Source organism: Magnolia sinica, chromosome 14 (assembly GCF_029962835.1).
Source record: "Magnolia sinica isolate HGM2019 chromosome 14, MsV1, whole genome shotgun sequence".
Classification (NCBI taxonomy): domain Eukaryota; kingdom Viridiplantae; phylum Streptophyta; class Magnoliopsida; order Magnoliales; family Magnoliaceae; genus Magnolia; species Magnolia sinica.
In genome coordinates this window covers 12,195,527-12,217,775 of record NC_080586.1, presented here as the reverse complement: position 1 = coordinate 12,217,775, position 22,249 = coordinate 12,195,527, and the positions used below count along the sequence as shown (strand labels likewise).

At 43.4% G+C, this 22,249-nt stretch overlaps 1 protein-coding gene and 1 long non-coding RNA gene across 2 annotated transcripts; both read right to left on the bottom strand.

Moving 5' to 3' along the window:
* Positions 1–865: 865 nt before the first annotated feature.
* LOC131225729 (uncharacterized) lies at positions 866–4,115 on the bottom strand. The gene is made up of 2 exons (XR_009161501.1): positions 3,791–4,115; positions 866–1,399 (listed from the first exon to the last, which is right to left on the bottom strand). It is a non-coding gene; the product is annotated as an uncharacterized LOC131225729 (long non-coding RNA).
* Positions 4,116–4,504: 389 nt separating this feature from the next.
* LOC131225579 (pectinesterase inhibitor-like) lies at positions 4,505–5,216 on the bottom strand. The gene has a single exon (XM_058221130.1). It carries the CDS (start codon positions 5,176–5,178, stop codon positions 4,630–4,632), a length of 549 nt encoding a protein of 182 aa, XP_058077113.1. The 5' UTR covers positions 5,179–5,216; the 3' UTR covers positions 4,505–4,629.
* Between the last annotated feature and the right edge of the window lie 17,033 nt (positions 5,217–22,249).

The following is a 22,249-nucleotide window of genomic DNA, read 5'->3' as shown; positions in this document are numbered from 1 at the left end:
TTTGCACCGCCGGTAAAGTCCATTTTTCTTGTAGGTACATAAGACCTCCCTGTATGGTCCTGACAGATGGATGTACCATATTGATAAATATGACCTGCCATATGCAGTGCATATCCCACTGCTCCCTCCTACTTTTTTATTTTTCTGGAAATGAGCTGTACACGATCAAAAAGACTAGCATGAAAAATATCATCAGCTGAAACGAAGGAAGAGATGGGAAGGCCACATACGAGAGTAGGATCTTGATGCACCCCATCAGATGAATGGGCCAAGATCTCACACACGTGGCGCACTTTCGGAAGGCCCTGCGAGTAGCCGTTGCACATGGCCTTCAGATTCCAAGAATTTCCTCATTATCATTTCAATTTGTCGCCTCCAAAATGGATAGCTGAAAAGTGAAATACAACTAGGGTCCACATTCACCTGAAAAATAAAAAGGCCCAAAATTGGTAACTAAGGATCTTCCAGTGTTCTTGACCATGACTGGCTCAATCGGCCTAAAATATACTGGATCACTGAACCATGGACCCACTACTACCAAATGAACAACCCAGGTCACTGCCAATGAGGATATTAGGAGGCAGGGGCAGTACAATCATACCCTACGCATTGGCAAATGGCTTATATTTCACTTGAAAAATGATAGAAACCTCTTGTTATGAATATGGGCCATCACCACTGCTTATTAGTTAGTGCCCAATAAAGAATTAGAATGGGCCCAAAAAGACCAAAAGGTCTGATTTTATTCCCATTTTTAAGATTATAACAAAAGCTCATCAGTAAAGAGGTTTAACTACAACATTTGGGTTTTCAGACATCACCATCATCATCATGGCTTCTCACTGCTGCAAGAAATGCTTCCCAATTTCACCAACAATAAATATTTCCTCTAATTATAAAATATCAGACATTCAAATGACACATTTTCAATAACCATACATTCAAATGATACCTTGCTTCTGATTCACCATTCTTTGGAAAGTCAAAGCCCCTTCTTATATGCACATAAATCCTCATTTAGTTCCAATTGGCAAGTTGATCCGATCCTTCGCATTGGAAATGTGGACCAAGCAATTTTGCAGCCTGTTTTAGGCTTGAACCATATCAAAACTGGTTCGAGATTGTGAAATCATCTTGGGTATGAGATTCCAAAATGCTAGAACATTCCGTGGGCATCTAAAGACTTCGCTGATATCGAGGTTGAGTAGAAATTACCCCAATGTCTTCTCTAAAACGAGCATTTGGTCCTGAAAGATCTGTGATGTAATTTGGTCGGGCCCTTGGCACTTGTTTATTTGAATTGTTGTTGATCCCAAGCTTCACAACAAATGCCGCAGTGCATCCCTTGCCCAAGCCCTCGCTTTCAAGCCAAAAATGACCTTCCATAAGACTTACGAACCTGATTGCATCATTTTTCAAAGGTGAGATGATGTTAATGACAGAACTCTGCAAGCAAGGCTCTCCCTGGGGGATTATCCAGGTTGCTCGACCCTTCTGCCCCACCATGATGTGATGATTCAGACTACTCATCTAGAAGATCCCACCACATATGGCTTACATGGAAAAATCTCACTGATTGAAGAATCTCAACATCAATACGACGATGAGTTGGAACTTTTTTTTTGTTTTTTTCTGGGTTGTTGCTTCTAACTCATTTTCAATGGAAGGTGTGATTATCTGATAAGTAGGACTTTTGACAAAATCAGTTGGTATTGCCAAAATCTGCCTTCAATTTAAAACTCCAATACCGCTTCCATTCTCTGAGTCTTAACCGGGTGGAAATGCACATGCACAGGCACCGCCTTTAACTACGGCAGTTCGGCATTCCCCTTCACGGTCTTGAATGTAGGCCCAACGTGATGTATGTGATTTTCATCCATGCCGTTCATCCGTATACCAGATCATGATTGTGGGGCCCACCGTGATGTTAATTTGACGTCCGGACCATCCATTACTTTCCCATGTTAGGACATGAACTTAAAATAAGTAGATCCAAAGATCAAGTGGTGCACGCCACAGGAAACAATAAGGATTGATCCTGTACTATTGAAATCTTCATGGGGTGATAGACAGTTTGGATCTGCCTAATATTTTTGTTTCCAGTTCATCACAGTGGGAATAATATTATGAACAATTTGGATGGGATATCATGAAAGGAATTCTAAAAAAAAAAAGGGGCCAATTACCTTTTTAGATGAAAATAATTGGAGATCTGCCATTGAATGGCTTTGATACCACTGATAGGAAGTGCGGAAGTGTGAGCCTTCAAAATTTGACGCTCTACATGATATGGAACCTTCACGAAGCCGAAGATTAACGCTCCAGATCCAGCGGCCCGCCTATTTACTACAGGAGCAGACAGGTCTATTCACCCCTCTGATTCAACGATATAGATAGCCCCGGATCACAATTTATGGATTAGATTGTCCCAAGACAAAATAAATGGACAAATTACTATGCACACTATTCCTCTCAGTGTTTCTCTTGATTGCTTTTCACAAGAGAAGCTCATCCCTTTTTACAGGAAGGGATGGAGTTTGGATGAGACCAGATTATCTGGTCTTCTCCATATCTCCCATCCAAAATCAAATTCAGTTTGGAATTTGAAAAACCAACTAAAAAAGCGAGGAGGCCGAAGAGGCCTAAATACATAGGACCCACTCACTAGTGATTGCTCACCAGTGGGCCACACTGGCCTACGTCCAACACACCTAGCAACAAAATGGAGGACTTCTCCCTGTTTCGCATTTTTTTTCTGTCCAAAAGTACTAGCTGAAAGTCCTTCAATAGAGTGGCCAGAATGGTCCAACCAATGTGATTCCCGAATGCAGCCCTTCCTAGGTAGGACCCTATAAATGAATGGTCCAGATCTCATAATGCATACCAAATATGTAAACAGTTGAAGTGCTTGATGACTAAACTGGATAGGGGGGGTCTAACAACGGAATCTCTACAAAAACAATTTCCATGTGTTCAAAGGTGAGAAGGCATTTGTAAACATGCATGAGAAAATACTAAAAAAGGATAGTGACAATAATTAAATGGTAATACACTTCTCTACAAGGATGGAAAGAATAATTTTCACATGTTTATATCTGGAAAAAGCATAAAATAAGGAGTTATATGGTGGGTAATGAGGGGGAAAAGGGTCCTGGGAAGATATGTCAATAAGGTATCGAAAAGAGTGTTCATGAGAGATGATTTCCCATTAGGGGCAGGTAGGACCTGATGTTCCAGGACCCCCAATGTTACGGGTCCCCCATGGGAGAATAATATTTTAGCGAGACATTTATTGGACCTTTGCTGCTCTCGAGATTCAAACATATATTGGACCTTCCGCTCTGATACCATGTCAAACAACCATTTACTCTAAAAACTTAAGCTGTTAGAGTGTGGTGTATCAATATATATCGAGGGATTTCATGACTTCAACATGGTCTACATTGTTTGCATATAGGTGTGGGTCAACAAGCCTAGAGAGGACCGGGGCAATTAACGGGTATCCAGACTGGTGGGTACCGGCAGGCCCGACCCGTGTTAAAACGGTTCTGGGACCCTTTTTTTGACCCAGTTCAGAAATCGGATCGAGGCCAGTATACAATAACAGACCTGTTTTAAATTTGGGTCGGGTCGGGTCTCAGGTATCTGGGTAACTGCATTGCATGCCACGTGCGCTGGATGAGTTGCTACGCCTTACTATGGTGCAGCTTGCCAGATGGCATCAGCCGGGTACATGTTGCATGCAGTGAGGATGGATTCGAAGGGGTGAATCCACTACAAATTACAATACCTGTTTTACAAAGCACGTAAAAGCCCCAAGCTCTTTGGGTCCCACCATTTGTATATGTGAAATCCACTCCGTCCAGCAGCTGAGATCCTCAATGCCAGACGCTGGGGCCAAAATTCAGCTAGATCCACAACTCCAGTGGGCCACACAATAAAGAACATTTATGATGGGATGCCAACCATAGGTATTCTTGAGGGGCTACCATGGCATCTGTCTACCATCAAAACCCATTTATCAGGTGTGAATCAACAAGATGAAGGGAATATGCAGAAATCAGCCTGATCTAAAACATGTGTCCCACAACGCGGGGACTAAAGAGGTTTTTTAGAACAATCATACATTATTCCTGGCCCATCTAAGTTTTCCATTGGGCTGATGTTTTGTATGTGCAATGAATGAATACAAGGGTTAACATCTTATGGACAGAATAGATTTCATCTATAGAACATGGTGTTTTACTTTCTTAGTAAAAGAGGTGTGTAGACCGTGTAGACCCTTATGGATAAAATGGACCAACCTCACCGAGCCCGCCTGGGTTGGGCTTGGATTGAGAATTCATAACCCGACATTGGGTTGAGTTGAGTTAGCGTTAAGGTATAGGAACCTTGGGTTGAGTTAGGGTTGAGCACTAATTAACCCGACCCAACCCTCCCGACTGTCAGCCCTACTTGTGATCCACCAATTCGTGAAGCTATAATTGAATACTTTCAATCTGGATTCATTATAAATACTTGTAAACATCATTCATTATTGCAATTCTATTCACTTATTCTTCCAAACGCGGCCTAAGACGGTAAAATACTATTACAAAGTAGAAGAAATGAGATAAAGCCTTGGTAATTCTATGAAGAACTTGCGAGCATATCGTTGATCGCCAAAGTGATACTGGATAGCTGTATCAAGAACAAAGTCTGTTGTGTCAATGGCGATTTAGGGAATGGCGGTGCAGTGAAACAGCCGTCACATATTAATGCAACATCGAGCGTTTCGGCCATGTCACGATGCAGCTTGGAGTAGTCCATTGCAGCGAGAGAGGTGAGCGCGTCTTCAAGATCATAGATAGCATCTTCATACATGATCAAACATTGATTGAGGCAACTCTTCATTGTAGGCTCGGAGGTTTCGTTATAGAGCTTAGATATGTATGGATATGTATTTGTAACATTTGATAATGCGAGGTTGATCAGGATATCGACAAAGACATTCAAATCTCCGGTTGAGCTTCGGGGATCTGATTCGAGACAAGCGACGCATAATTCATCGTAGGCTGTTTGGCTGCACACTTTGTAAATTGGATCAATCGCATTTTGGGTCAGCTGGGATGATGAGGATTGGAGGATGAGAGTTAGAGATAGAAGAAACATGAGGGAGTAATGAGAGTTTGGGGCCATTTGAATGAATGGATTGTAAGGGATGGAGCTTTCAATGTGCAAAGCAAGGGCTATTTATTAAAGCTTTCTGTGATAGAATATAAATAAGGGAATTGATGTGGTATCAGAGCTCTTAGTTGCATCAGGGCTCTTAGTTGCATCAGGACAGTTGCAACCCAACTGATCAAATCCAGACCTTCCATTAGGTCCACCCACATATTACAAAGGCTGCCTTGAAAATTTCTTGATGATCAGATAATCCAATCCATCTCTGATTTGGCCTTTTTCATTTCAGCCATCCGTTTTCAAAGCCATAGATGGGAATGGTTAGGAACTTAGGATTTCCCTTAAGAAACAAATGTTTGACTGCGGTGGTTGTGAGTTTTCGAACCCATCCACCTGTTTCTAATATAGTGGCCAGCTACTGATTGATCATCAGCTCTATTTTTGGGTGAGAAGATCTATATAATTGGACTCAACCAAATGAACGGCTTGGATATTGTACATGTCTGCCACACTGGCAAAAATGGTGGCGTGTAGAAGGTATGCCTTGTGCACGCGTGTGGCTTAGCAAAGCTTACGAATTCAGTAATTGCATGGTATGCATGCACAATTCGTGTTACGGCGAATTCGGGGACGATAGGCTGATTTTAAGGTAGTCAGCTCATCTGCATGGTGGCGTTCTTTTGATGGGAAACGGATTGGCTACACCCCTGCCACTAGCCAATGGCTGGTCGTCGGTGCTATGTGGTCCCCACTATGATGTATTTGTTTCATCCATGCCGTTCATCTATTTTTCTAGATCATTTTATGGTATGAGATAAAAAATGAGTTATATTCCAATCTCAAGTGGACCACATTATAGGAAACAGTGCTGAATGAACATCAATCATTAAAACATTTTCAGGGGCCATAAAAGTTTTAGATCAAGATGATCTTCTTTTTTTTCCCTTCATCTGGGTCTGTATGACCTAATCAACAGATTGGATGTCAAATAAACAGTACACTGGACCTTATGAGGATTTTAATCCAATCACTATTGTTTTCCTGTGGTGTGGTCCACCTGAGATTTATATCGCTCTCATTTTTGGGATCAAGGCCTAAAATGATCTTTAAAAATGTATGAAAGGAATGGATGAAACACATACATTATGGTGGGGAATAGAGCACCGACTAGCAGCCACCGGGCTGGTGGCAGGGGAGTAGCCAATTCGTTTCCGTTGAGCACACGCTCGATTTGACAATCTTTTGAAAGTCGGTGGGCAAGGACGCGATTTGGCCAGTGACGCTGCCATAGCTAGGGGGCTAGTTGCCGGTGCTCTGTGGGTCCATCCATGATCTGTGTATTCTATCCACACCGTCCATCCATTTTTTGCATATCATTTTAGTGCTCTATCCCATAAATGAGGCAGATCAAAATCTCATGTGGACCACACCATGGGAAAATACTATTGATTCAATCTCTACCATTAAAAACCTCTAGGGCCCACTGCAATGTTTATTTGATACATACTTAGATGAAGTAAAAAAAAAAAAAAAAAAAAAACAAATATCAGCTTGATCCAAAACTTTTGTAGCCCCAAAAAGTTTTTAGTAGTGAGAGTTCAATCAACACTGTGGCCCACTGGAGATTTTTATATACCTCGATTTTAAGTTCGTATTATAAAATTATCTAAAATAATGGATGGACGGCATAGATGAGACGCATAAATCATGTTGGGGCCCACATAGCACCGACTGCTAGCTATTGGATAGAGGCAGGGTGAGTAGCCAATCCGGCAAGCATCTACACTCGGTGTCACCTGGAAACACCTAACCGGCTTCTATATTAGGTTTGCTTAAAGGTATATATTCAAGTGGTGTGGCCCACCTGCGTTTTTAAGGGAAATTTTTGAAAACCCTCTCTATTTCTATGCTTAGAAATGGTTTAAAATTGTTTAAATTAGGAATGACTTAAAACCGTTCCTAAATCAAGGACAATTGTTCCTCATCAGTAATTTTGATATGGTGTGGGCATCTTCAATCGCATAATTCATATTACCTTAGTATGGGCTCAGCTTCTTGATTAGAAAGTTGAACCATGCCTGTATAAACAATAATGAAAGAGATCCACATGTGGATGAAAATTAAGAGTTATATAGCCTCTACAAATATACATAGCGTCTATAGATGTACATAAACAATCTATAGTAATACATACAGTGGTATATGTATTACCCAGATTGAATTTTGATTTATGATTACACACATCAACCATACGCCACACACATTGCACACACTAATATATACAACATTGCACACACTAATATATGAAAAATCGTTCATCCATCAATTTGTTAAATTTCAACCGTTGATTTGTGCATTAAACCAATCCAACTTTGATCATTGATTCATATACCAAATCAGTCCAATTTTTATCATTGATTGGTGTAAAAATCTACCAAATTATAACCATTAATTTGCATATTAAATAAGCTCAATTATAACCATTGAACCATGTGCTAAACAGCCCAATTACGACTGTTAATTGTATGTTAGATTTGTCCAATTCACACCGTTAATATGAATGTCAAACCTGTCAAACTGTGACCGTTGATCAACATAGTATACTTGTCCAAATTGTGATCGTTGAATTGGGTATGAATCTGTCCAAAAGTGGTCTTTGGATTACATACTGTAACCACACAAATCTGTCCTTTGATCCATGTATATTGTTATGGGGAAATCTAAAGCCAATTCCATCGGAGGAAGTTGTAGTACGATTAAGTGAACGACCTCACCGAGTAGCAGAGCTTATCGAACTGATACTCAGTTTGGCATTGACCTGCCTGCCCAAACTGAGCTTAGACTCAGCCCTAACTCTTAGTGTTGACGTTAAACCTACCTATCAGTTTGGACAACAAGAGCATGGTTGCTAAAGCCGAGAGGTCGGCTCGGATAGAGATATGACCTGCGATCATACTAGGGAATCATCTCTAGTAACACACGAGGAGTAACTGCCGGCGCACAATCTCGGCATGACCGCCAATATCAGCATGCACATCGTTCGTGATTAGAGGCCAAAATCATGCCGAGAATGACGGACACGTTCACTCCAATTGAAAGATATAAGTAGGAATCAAACCACAGTAACAAATACGCAAAATCTATCACCTGAAACCCCTCTACACTACTTAGACCCAGATTCTTAGCCTGACTTAGGCATCGGAGGGTCCCCTGCACTAGCCAAGGTCTCCTTTGTCTTTCCCTTGTGCAGGCATACAAGGCTCGACGCTAGTACTTAAAGCTTGACGAGGGTTATCAAGATTTCTGCATCAACATTTTGACGCCTTTTGTGGGAAACGGATAAAAAGTCTTTGTAACTTTACTAGAAATGGCTAAGGGAAAGAAAAAAGCGCTCCCAATACCAGTGGCAGAACCCAAGCCCACTGGACAATGACACTCATCTTCTGTACTCGATGCTAAATCAGCTCCAACAGAACCATCTCAACGAACTCAGAGCCGAGGAGGCAAGTACCATGCGCTGCAGAGCCAAATGCAGACATTGGTCAACAAGATCGGCCAAATGAGGCAGCATATGGCAAGACAGCAGCCACCCTCCGATCTAGGGGAGGTCTCTCCTGTGGCAGCAGAGCGACCCGTTCTAGTGGGTTCACAAGCAGGAGCGTCCCGGGGTATGTCAGCTCGGGCCCCAACTCGCACACGAAATGCAGCAACCTGGTGTAATGCCCTGGTTTTTGGAACTCGAGTATATGACTCATTCTCCAAAAACCTGAGTGTTAGCCTTTAAATTTCAATGTAAATTTGAACCGTTTTATCATTAATCAGAGTTAGCAGCAAACATAGCTAGAGTAAACCATGCATTGTATGAAAATATTTCAAACACCATAAAATCCAAATAGAATGTCCATACAAGACTTATACAATCCTAAATAATATAGTTTATTAAACAAAGATAGAAATATATCATCTAATGATGGAGCTCAATATGGGCCGCAGGGGCCCTGTCTAGCTCCTTAGCTACCCGATCTACTCTAGTGACCCAGTGAACAATATCGACTCACTCTACACCTGCATCAACTGTTACGGTTTAATAGGGTTAATGACTATCACAGTGAAGAGTACCCTCTAAGATTGCACACTCATCATTCATAATCCAACATAAATCACAATGTATGAGAAGAGATATATTAAACAATGCAATTTAAAATCATGATCATATATTCAGAAATAAGCTAGTAAACATAATTTTAACATTAAGGACATGTAATAGAAATCATAATGCAAGTGGACGTGTCCAGATAATCAGATAATCAAATAATACAAACTCCGCAAAATGGCTAGAAAATCAAGCTTTAAACCTCTACTTCACCTGAAAATCATATCGTACGTGAACACTACAAGATAGTTAAAAAATCGATAAGCGAACTCCCGCTCCACCCGAAAATCATAGTACAACTGAACACCGTAAAATGAAGAGAGAACAACATAGAAACATCTACTTCACCTGAAAATCATATCATATGTGAACACCGCAAGATAGCTAGAAAATCGATAAGCGAACTCCCACTCCACCTGAAAATCACAGTACAACTGAACACCGCAAGATGAAACGAGAACAGCGTACAAACATTTACTTCACTCGAAAATCATATCATACGTGAATACCACAAGACGGATAGAAAATCAATAAGCGAACTCCCGCTCTACCCAAAAATTATATCGTATGTGAACACTGCAAGATGGTTAGAAAATCAATAAGCGAACTCCCGCTCTACCTGAAAATCACAGTACGACTGAACACCATAAGATGGCTAGAAATCCAACATACAAAACTCTACTTCACTCGAAAATCATATCGCATGTGAACACCACAAGATGGCTAGAAAATCGACAAGCAAACTTCAGCTCCACCCAAAAATCACCATATGACTGAACACCACAAGATGAAAAGAGAATCAACATGCCACAAAAGGGCACCAATGTTTCATCAAGGCCACAAAGGGCAAATAAGTGATCCAAGTCATGTAAGAAAATGTGCGATCAAGACCGTGTATGTTAAATAGGGACCGCAAGAAGGTAAGTCCTTAACATGTTCTGTTTAGTCCATAAGATAATTACAAACGACAACATCTAATTAATTAGCAAACTTTACAACTTGAGATAACATGTGGCAATCGAATCATTCATGTTCGCTAACATTAAAGAGACATAGTAATTATACGTTATATGAGTCACTCATGCAACATATTGGCATATTCATATGATGAGATAAGTAAATTATGAAATAACTTAGAGCTACTAACTGCATGGCATTAAAGCAACATTTATGTCTATATTGATGAATTTAAGTGGGAAGCTTAAAGGGTGAGTCCTCACCTCTTGCTTCAACTAAGAACTTAAGATCTCAATGCTCAGCTTTAGATGCTATAACACAAACATGGGAACAATCTTTTAGAACAACTTAAACAACTTAGAATTTATTAACTCATAGAATTGATTGGATTTTACCTTAACTCACACGAACTTGAATCCAAGCTAAGTCCATTACCCCAACCAAAGCTACCTGAAGAACCAGAACACATGAGAGTTGAACCAACAGCTAAGATCCAACCTCGATATAACCTGCAGCTAGAGATAAGATGTAGCCATTGAGTTGGCTCACTAGAGACCTGATTTGAACCCAACTTGGATACAAACCGATCTCAACCAACTTGATCAAGGCGAGGGATTCAACCCAACCTGATCTAGCTGTTGAAAAACTCGTACGAGCTAAGGAAAATGATCTAAACTATTAGATTTCTAAACCACTTATACCCAGCAACTCACTAAGTTAACTAGGTAATGACAAGCTTAAGTAGTGGGTTGGAGTTAACTCAGTAGCAACCGAGCGACTCAAGCATAGGTCTATGGTTGGAATCATACCTTTATTGGAGTTCATTTCTCTGTTCATAGCCAACTAGGTGGAGGAATTCTCAACCCAATGTCTAGCTAGCTCCGACTCAATGAGGAACTCGCCTGACTGAACCAGCAACGAGGCGTACTCACATGGCGACTCAGGCCACTCACGCCAACAGTGAGACACGCATGCACATCCCCACTCCACTTCCCTTCTCCTTTTCTTTCTTCTTCTTCTGATTCTCTTTTTCTTCCTTTCCTGCTAGAATTCCAGCAATGGGTATGGACGGACCAGACTCGAACTAGGTCCAAGCCCAACTTGGTTTTGACCGGGCTAACTCGACAGTAGCTCTCCATCTCTCTCATTTTCTTTCTTTTCTCCCCCTACCTATCTTTCTCTCCTTCTACTTAGACAGGTCCAGCAGCATCTGGACTTAGGCAACGTTCGAGTAGACAGTGTCGGGGTAGCAACTCAGCCCGAGTCGCCCCACTGGACACGACAGCAACCCGAGGAAGGGATCAATGTCCCTCCTCCTTCCTTCTTCTCTCATCTCTCTCTGTTACTTCCAGCGACATCTGGACCCAACTCGGCCCGACTCGAGTTGGTGTGGCAGCAGCAGCAAGGAGGACAACATCCTCACTCTCCCTCTCTCTTTCTCTCTCATTCCTCCTTCTTCTCCCTTCCCTCTCTACCTTGCCAGTAAACTCACACCCAACGAGTCGCTATGAAACACGGCATGACAACATGCCAATTGCAAGAAAGAAGAAAATGAAACCTACTCTCTCTCATTTATTTCTAAAATAGTCACCTTAAAAGAGGCTATTTATAGCCATTCGTCGTTCTTAAATGCTATCTGAATCTAATCTCTGGATTAGTTACAACACTAGCTCTAATCCGTTGCAAACTCAATGTTGTTATTGCTCATCAAGTGCTTATTACCACTATACTCTTGCATGGCTTCAATCAAACCCTGAGGATGGATTCCCAACATAAAGGTCCATTTGATGGACGTTCTTGATCAGAAAAATAGAACTCACTAAAAAGTGGTGGGTATTTTAACCAACGGAGAAGATGACCAGGTCATTAATGGCGGGTCATCATCGGAGGACTGATTCAACGATCAACGGCGAATGGACGGCGTGAATAGGACTAAATAATACTATGGGTCCCATCAAATGAACGACCATTAGCATTTTCACTTAATGTGTTCGGGTTCAGCATGCAGCGGCGGTAGAATGTTTCAATTGATAGCTACAGGTGCCCTATGGTTAGCTCGGACTAAACAATTGAGATCCGCTGAGGTGGAGGGCTAGGATCTTAAGAGGCCAACACATGCGGATTTCCAGCGTGAAAAGGAGAGAAGCTTTTTCTGTTTTCGGCAAAAGAGTCGCACACAATAGCCTTCTTGCACTGGTGTTTGTGGTTATATGTGTACGAGTCGTCAGGTGAAACTAGGCAATGATTGGTTGTCCCCATGTCCTCTACAAGATGAACGGATTAGATCACCCGGATGGCTGATCATGGTGGGCCACAACGCTCGTAAATGGGTGATGTGGGTTTGAATCCTGTTCGGGCGACAAAAATAAAGGAAGAAGAATGCTTCCTTATTTTGGTTACTGGTGGGTCAAAGCTAGCTTGACCGAAAATAGTGTTCGATGCACAGCGGTTGTGCACACGCTTGTGCACATGCAGTTTAAATGCGGGGTTCACAAGAGGTTCGGGGTAAATCTACTCCGTTCATCGTTTTATCATCCCACATTAGGGCCCAACCCAATGAATGAGGCGGATCCATGGCTTAAGTGGGCCATACATGCCAATTTCGTGTTTGATTAGTGGTTTATGTCACCCATAGTAACGTTAAGTGAAATCTGGCCTATACATCAAATCCCATGGGTCCAAATATGACCCCTGACCAAAGATTAGGCTAATCCAAAACTCAGGTGGGCCATACTTTAAAATCTCAAATTTTGATCATGGTTTCTTGCTGATCTGATGGTTAGATCCTTCCAAATTTGTTCGCCAATAGACCTAATGGTTTATAATCAGATTTAGGGCAGATTTGACAACCATTTACATACTTAGATGGCCCCACACCTCGATTGATCTCACGATTGTGAATCTCGAGACCTTTATCGCTTCAGAACAGGTTATCATCGGTCCTAAGAGTCAATTGAAACGTCTAGGTGAAATCTAATGGTCACTTTGGATGATTAGAACCCCAGACTGAGAGGTCCTAATCTAATTATCAACCTTATATCCAACCATTGATCCTTAATTTCTTGAGATCCGAGGACACAAATGTTTTAGATTCACTTTTCACTAGTTTTAGATATCCCTAAGACTATATAAGTGGAAAACTAACCATTGATCCTATGATTAGAAGGTCAAATGGCTCAATCTATAGATGTAGATTACCCTTAACAGTCAAGTTTAGGCTAGAGTGCGTGAATGTTCACTTAAATTGGGATTGCGTTTATACTAAGTCAAGTTCTCATGGTAACACCCGAGTGCTGAAAAGTATGGGGTGTTACACCCAGGCACCGACATATGTATCCAAGACCTCACCGTTAGCTCCAACTGACCTTCGTCATGAGTTGTAATAGAGGAGAAGGGGCAGAACACCCGAGGTCGAGGAACCTTGTGAGACTGTCACTGAGAACAGAGACCCCATGGGAAGCTCAACTTGAAGAACTCCGAGACCATATCAAGGGCATGCATCAAGATCAGCGGACGTAAGCTCTAATTGTAGTAGAAACAATGATGGAGGATACCGAGCCTCCATTTAATAGGGAAATCATGGACATAGCAATGCCTTCAAGGTTCAAGATGCCCTCAATCATTCAATATTCGGGTTCTGAGGACCCTACAGAACACATGGAGTCTTATCATTCTTGGATGAAGATCCAGTCGACCTCAAAGGCGATGATGTGCAAAGCATTCTCCATAACCTTCATAGGGGCCGCGAGAAGTAGGTACCGACAACTTAAGCCGAAGTCAATTAGCACGTTCATGAAGCTCAGTAGAGTTTTTTGACGCAGTTCATTGTCGGGAAGAGGAGTCGAAAGTCGTCAACTCATCTACTCACCCTCAAACAGAAAAGCGGAGAATTGTTGAAGGACTACATTTCTCGATTCAACGAGGAGGCTTTGCAGGTCGACGATTACTCCGACAAGATGGCTCTAACTGCAATGATCAGCAGACTCAAAGATGGGAGGTTCCTCTTCTCAATAGGGAAGAACCCCCCGACCACTCTGAGCGATCTCATAAATCGAGCCTAGAAGTATACTAATGCCGACGAGTTCTTTAGCTCACGGAAAAGTGCCTAAGGCTCCGAGCATTCATCCAAAGACAAGAAGCAAAAGGAGGAAACCTCGCACCAACTAAGTAAAAGGAGATCTGATGAAGGTTCCTCACAAAGTCAAAGGCCGAGTAGAAGGCCTAAAAGTAAGTTCAGCTAATACACCCCTCTCAACACGTCTTCAGAACAGGTACTCCTGGAGATTTGAGATAAGAGGCTACTGAAGTGGCCGAGCTGCATAAAGATGGACGCAGATTAGCGAGGTAAACGCAAGTTTTGTCATTTTCATCCTGACCACAGTCACAACACCAACAATTGTGTGGACCTAAAAGAGGAAATCGAGACTCTCATTCGCAAAGGGCACCTGCGAAAATATGTCAAGGATGATAAGCCTTAAAGAGAGGAGCGGTCAAGCTAAACGGCAGAGGGCAATGTCGAGATCTGGACCATATACGGGGGTCCGTCTAGGGGCGGAGATTCCAATAAGGCTCGAAAAGCTCATGCTCAGAGTATCGACCCCAAACATTATGTCTACTTGTTAGATAGGCCGAGTAAGGAGCCTCAAATAAGCCCGTGCAGCTTGACATTCACGCAAGATGACGCATGCAGAATCCAACATCCCCATGACGATGCCCTGGTAGTAACGATGACCATAGCAAATCGGAAAGTATACCGCATATTGGTCCACACCGGAAGTTCAGTCGACATCTTGTACTCCAAAGCGTTTGACAAGATGGGCATCGACAGATCACTCATCCGACCTATTCGGACTCTATTACACGGCTTCACAGGTGATACAATTGTTTCAGAATGAGCGATCTTTCTCCCGATCATAATAAGAGAGGGACAGAATCAAGTGCCCTTTTGGTAGATTTCCTAGTGGTGAACACTCCGTTTGCATATAACATCATCCTCGAGCGGCCGTCGCTCAACTCTATGAGGGCGGTGGTGTCAACGTATCACCTGATAATGAAGTTTTCTGCTGTTGGGGGAATCAGTTATGTCAGAGGCGACCAGCAAGAAGCTAGACGGTGTTATTCCATAGCAGTTAAAAAGGGCTGAGCAAAGCAGGCCCTCATAATCAGTATGCTTGACCTCAGAGAAGACACCTCAATGGAGAGTTCCCCCATGGAGGACCTCTTGATCATCCCGCTCGATGACGCTGATCCGACCAGAACATTCCAACTTGGATCATTATTGAATGTCGATTAGTGAAATCAGATGCTGAATTTTTTACGACAGCACAAAGATGTCTTCGTAAGGTCACACTAAGACATGTCGGGCATCGCTTCTAAAGTTATGGTCCGCAAGCTGAATGTGGATCCAGAACACAAGCCAGTCAAACAGAAGAGAAGGGCTTTTAAGCTCAAGAGATATGCAGTGATTGGCGAGGAGGTTGCAAAACTCCTCGACGCTTGCTTCATAGAAGAGGTCCACTATCCTGAGTGGATCACCAATGTTGTGCTCGTTAAAAAGGCCAAGGGAAAGTGGCGAGTCATCTAGCTCAAGCGCACGCATGTGCTCGACAGAGAGCCTTGCGATCCTCCCATCCCCTAGCCTGCTGGGGAGACCAAGGTCGAGGATAAATGGACACTGTTCGTAGACGGTTCATCAAACTCAAAGCGAGGAGTATCAGGGATCATTCTAGTCGCGTCTGATGCAACGACTGTTCAGTACGCGATAAGGCTCGAATTTCGAGCCTCAAACAATGAAGCAGAGTATGAAGCCCTATTAGGCGGGCTCAGATTAGCAGCCGCCCTGGGGGTCTAAATTTTGAATGTTAAGTGCGAATCTTAGCTCATCGTAAACCAGGTATCATCAAAATATGAGGCGAAAGAAGCCAGAATGATAGCTTACTTGAGTAAAGCTTGGAAGGTAATGGAAAAGTTTCATGAGTGCAACATCGATCAAATACCAAGAGCCGAGAATTCCTAAGCTGACGCACTTGTGAAGCTCGCTTCGGCGGCTGAAGGAAGAATCTAGAGATTTGTCCCAGTAGAGTTCTTGAGTAAGTCAAGTATCGACTACCATGGTCAAGAGGTTGTCCAACCTGTACAGACGATCCCAAGTTGGATGGACCCGATAGTCGAGTTCCTCAGGGACGGTAAGGTTCCTGAGGACAGATTGGAAGCCCGACACCTAAGGATTAGATCGGCATGATATACTATCATCGGAGATATCTTATACAAGAAAAGGTTTTCTCAGCCATATCTGAGGTGCCTCCGACCTGATGAGGCAGAATATGTGATTAGGGAGATCCACGAGGGGATATGTAACACCCCTTACCTCTGATACATAGGTGTTACCCCTTAAAACTACGTCTATGAAAAACCAAGATCGAGTAACCTAACAACTTGAACTTGATATGCAGGATGGGACTTCCAACCAGCATTGAAGTCACCCGTCTAAGTCTCCAGGAGCCGAACTCGACACTACTTCAGCCAAGAGGTATGAATAACTAAGCCCTTCCAGTTAAAACCATTCATGGGACACCTGATATGAAGATATCGGCACAATGCACTTACAATGGACTCTTGAGGGCTAGTATAGGGCCAACCAAGTCATTGCTACCTCCTAAACTCTTATATAACTATTAAAAATAAATATCAAGCCAATCCAACCTGTGGACTATAAGTATCGATTGTAAAAAGGGCCCAGGACGTGTGGTACGACCCACCTGGGCCTTGGGGTCCACCCTAAAAATGGGCCAGTACCCCCTTATAGATACTTACAAGATGTTTGGACGGATCATATTCGTTGTAACCATCCCGGTGGACCCCACACGGTGTGCATGTGCATCCCATGCACTTATGCACGAAGTGCACTAGAGCTATTAGCTCAGTCAAATGAGCTTTGACCGAGTTCTTTGCAAAAAGAGAAACAAATGTTCTCTCGCCAAACCAAAGTTCAAAACTGGCGATCTTTAAGCTCCTAAGTGGCTCACCATGGCCACTTTTCGAGCCATCTGAGCCGTTCAATTCCTCCGTGGGACCCAACTTAACAAAATCATATAAGCTTTTGAGCTCTCGTAAATGGACGAAAAAGATGGGTTACAATCATCCAACACACCACACATGGGAGGCATCCAAGAGGTGGGACCAATCTGGGATCGGTTGGATGGCTCACGATCGGTCCGATTAAGCCATCCCATCCCTCCATTTTTCAGGGAGTGATGTGCTCTCCTTTTTGCCAAAAACGGCCAGGCAAGAACGGTAGGTAGAGAAAGCAAACAGAGACCTTCATCGCTGGGAAAGCAGAGGATGGCGCGATCTCGTCCATCCCCTGACCACGTGGAGGATCCGACCGTTGGGAGTTCTATAAATGGAGGTCCTGTAGACCTCGAGATTTGCACCCAAGTGAGAGAGAAAGGAAAGAGAGAGGAGTGGCGGGTTCCTCCTGTTGCAGCTCGAGAGAAGAGAGCAGTATCCACACAGCTCAAGTGACCATTTCTCCCATCTCCCTATAGTTTTCAGCTAGGAAGAAGTGACCTTGCTTGGACCAAAACCAGGCCAAGTGATGGCTGAGATTCGGTCTAGCAACAGCGACGTTCGGGGCTAGAGTCGAGCCAAGCAATGGCTCCACTTCAGGCTCCAACACGGTCAAGCAGGGCACTATTTTAGGCCTCAGTTGGGCTTTGTTTTGAGCTCTCAATAGAGCTTTGAAACATGCTCAAGGACCAAGCCAATCGATGGTTGTGGGTTGAAGGGAAAAAACGGTCAAGACAAGACTCTGTTTAGGCTAAAACAATAGCCAAGTGGAGACTTTGTTTGGGACTAAAACAGTGGTCATGTCTAAGCTGAAAGTAAGCCAACCGATGGTTGCATTCCAGGCTAGGAATAGGTCAAATAATGGCTCCGATTTGGGATTAAAAACAGGCCAAATAGAAGCCCTGTTTTGAGCTGGAACTAGGCCAACCAATGGCCATAGTTCTGAGCTAAATCCAGGCCTAGAAACACCTGCATTCCAACCCCAAAACCATGTCAGATAATGGCTGTGTTTGGGCCACCCCAAAACCATGCCAGATAATGGCTGTGTTTGGGCAAAAAATCTAGTTAACATCCATGAGGTGGAAGAACCTCTAGTGGGCTGTGAATGGGAAGTGTAATAAGACCTTTGCATAGGCCCAGGATCAGACCAAAAGCAGTCCCATAATAGGCTCTGCATAGGGTTAATGACGGTCATAAATAGGCTGTGGAACCAACCTCCTGCTGGTTCAATCAACGGACTGAAACCTAGCTGAAACTGGGCCTCAAATGAGTCCTGATTTGGACCGGAATCAGACCTCCATCAAAGGTCTGGAGGTGCGATAGCAGCTCCCAAGTAGACTGAGGAAACGAACTTCTATTGGGCCATCAGAAGCAGGCCCTTATCTGGGCCCTACATCGGCTGGAATCGGCCTCCCATTTGGGCCATGTCTAGACTAAAAGCCAGCCTAGGACTAGGCTAAAATCCGCCTAAGCCAAGCTAGCAAATAAGTAGTGGGCCTATGCAAGCCCTGGCCCCACACGCTGCGGGTGGGCCGCACCTGAGACCAATTCTCAGTGGGCCACACTTTAATTCACAGTGGGCCGCACCTGAGACCAATTCTCAGTGGGCCGCACCTGAGACCAGTTCTTAGTGGGCCGCACTTTGATTCACTGTGGGCTGCACCTGTGTAAATAGCCCAATGGGCCACACCATTTCTATACAACAAACCAGGATTAATTGCTGGTGGGCTGCACCACGTTGGGATTTTAGGGCCCCACTTTTAGATCATGGTGAGCCTCACCTTAGACCACTTGGGCCGAGCCAGGCCCAGACTTTGGCCACACGGCTGGGCCAGAAACGGCCCAGACTGATCTGATTTTTAGGCTTGAACTAGACCTATTACAGGCCGAGCCCGGGCCTTGATGATCATGCCATAGTTGGTGGGCCTGGTCACGTTGAGCAGGCCCAGGTTTCCTTGATTCTCAAGCCCCTTACAAACCCCATTCATTTATAAGGTGTGGATGCCTTCTAATGCAAATTATATGATTGGAAATAATCTTAGGAAAGTCACTTGCGTGACCTTGGGCCACAAGATCTTCACAGGAATTTGGATCAAGGTCAGCACTCCAACCCTCCAGGTGATGATTTTCCTCCCCTTAAGTTTTCCATTCCCAACAAGACTAGAGATAGTTGATTTAATGATTTAATAGTTAGTTAGACTATTGATAAATTGTGAGGGAATAGACTGCACTTACTTGATATGTTTATTTGGAGTGATGACTACCCTGTTTATTTCTTGCTTAGATCTCTGAAAATGTGTATTGAACTAGCTAGATGGTTAAATCAGTTACTCATTGTATGTGTCATGTGTTAGCTTAGTTAATATGTATTTGTAAAAAAAAATTATGTGTTGTTCCTTATTTCTTATTCATGATAAGATCTATGTTGTTTTTATGATGTTATGACACATACATTGTTGGAATCTCTCCATGGGAAGTTCTAGGAAAGGAGTGTCCGTGCTTGGGGTGAAACTAGACTAGCTGTGATGTAAGTAGGCCCCTAACACGGAGGTTTTGGTTGTTGGCTTTTGACTATGGGGTTTACCATCCACGTGTGGTTTCACCTAACTGACTTGGGATGAACTTCGCAACCTTTTAAATATCGTTGTTTACTCGTCTTTGAACCATACATGCCATCATGCTTTAATCGCCATATTTAGTAATTTCAACATTTCATTCCCAGTTAGCATTGGTGGTGGCCCTTTACATTGAATTAATTGACCACATGTTGGTGGGTAGTACACACACCCTAAGGTGGTAGTCTCATGGGCCGGGGATGGTGGTCATGGGACAGTATGCTCGAGCCGTCGGCCTATGCTGGGCCACGAGCTCCCCGTAGTGACTGTGAGCTTAACTAAACTGGCTGAGTGTAATTGGACTAATAATGGATTGGCTAATCGTGCATGCATGGCACAGACCAGCATCTATTGTTATCGTATGTGATGTATGTATTCTGTTCGACTGGATGAGATTTTTCGGGTCAATGATTGCATGGGTGACGTGCCCATTGTCCGCACAGATGAGCATCTCCGGGGCGATGATTGCATTCCACACATCCATGCATGTAATAAAACTCCACCTGTAATGTTTCGAATTGGCTGTATGTATTTATGTTATTTTCTATCTATGATGGCGGTGTGTAATCTTGAGGGGAGATCACACTGAGCTGGCTACTCATTCATCAATATTCAACCGGATAGAGGATACAGAGGAGGACGGACTTACGATGGATCAGGAGGAGCCTGGCAGTGAGGAGCCATATCAGGAGGCAGCGGCATATTATGGCCTTAACCAGTAGCATTTCTTTGATAGTTTATTTGGAATTGTTGCGTTAAACTTGAAGTTTTGTAATTGGCCCACACCTGAGTGGGCCGAGATATTGTTCACACTTTGGATCAGATTTATGCTATGTTTCATTCCCGCTATTTGTACTTTGATTTACCTATTAATTACCATTATTATTATTAGTTAACTCTTGGGTTTTCGGATTGCGAGTCGTGTACTCGGGTTCTAAAAACCGGGGCATTACAGGATATGCAGAAACCATTCCGGAGGCAGAGCCCTAGCGTTGAAGATCATTCGTCAAGGATACTTCTGGCCAATGATCCAAGGTGACTCTAGAGACTTCACTCGGAAGTGTGACAAGTGTTAAATATTCGCAGCCATCCTCAGACAGCCGGTGGAAGAACTGACCCCCATAAGTGGGCCGTGGCCGTTCGCTTAGTGGGAAATCGACATCATTGGCTCTCTGCCCATGGGTAAGGGACAAACCAAGTATGCGATCGTAGCAGTGGATTACTTTATCAAGTGGGCCAGAGCTGAGCCTGTCGCAAGGATTACCGAGTAGAAGATAACAGACTTCGTCTGAAAAAACATCGTCTATTGATTTGGCATCCTACGCACTATTGTTTCAGACAACGGGAAGCAGTTTGACAATGATAAGTTCAGGAGCATGTGTCAAAAGCTCGGCATAAAAAATACCTATTCGTCACCTCGACATCCTCAGTCAAATGGCCAAGTGAAGGCAATAAATAAAATAATAAAGAGTCACCTTAAGACTAAGTTGGAAAAGGTGAAAAGCGCGTGGACCAATGAACTCCCATTGTGTTATGGCATACAAAACTACGACTCGGTCAGCAATAGGGAAAATGCCATTCTCCCTTTCCTACGATGCTGAAGCGATCATTCCAGTTGAGAAAGGGCTCCCCACCACCTAAGTGCGATCATATCATGATGGGCTGAACGCCGACCAAATGGCGATGAGCCTCAACTTAATTGAAGAACCGAGAGATATTGCTAGGCTACGAATCGCAACTCAACACCAACAGGTCGCTCGCTTCTACAACTCTAAGACCAAGACGAGGCGTTTTCGACTGGGTGACCTAGTCCTACGCCACGTGTTCTAAAATACATTAGAACCGGTTGTAGGATCCTTAGGACCTAATTGGGAAGGTCTTTATCGAGTTGTCAGCTCGGCAAAGCCCAACTCATATCGACTCACGGACCTGGAAGGGCATCCCCAGCCACATCCATGGAATGCCGAACATTTGAAAACCTACTACTCTTAAGGGAAACGATATATAGGTCGACCCATCCTACCAGAAATCCACTACTTTAATAAAAGATGCATCTTTCTACATGAAATTGTCTTATTCTTTTTTACGCGACTTACATGGGACCTTTGTGAGGAATAAGGTCTCACAGATGAGCCGACCACTTGACAAGATTGGTCGACTCGTCAACCGAGTATGCTACTAAGGACCATCTCTCATGTGCAGAGACGGAACCCTTCGGTGGGCAGACTCTTATAGAAGAGGTCGGCTCGTCATTCGACAAATCATATCAAACACAATCCATATAATCAACAAC

Bases quoted from the DNA above. Each gene is read 5' to 3' on its own strand.
- LOC131225579 (XM_058221130.1), bottom strand. From the start codon at position 5,178: ATGGCCCCAAACTCTCATTACTCCCTCATGTTTCTTCTATCTCTAACT.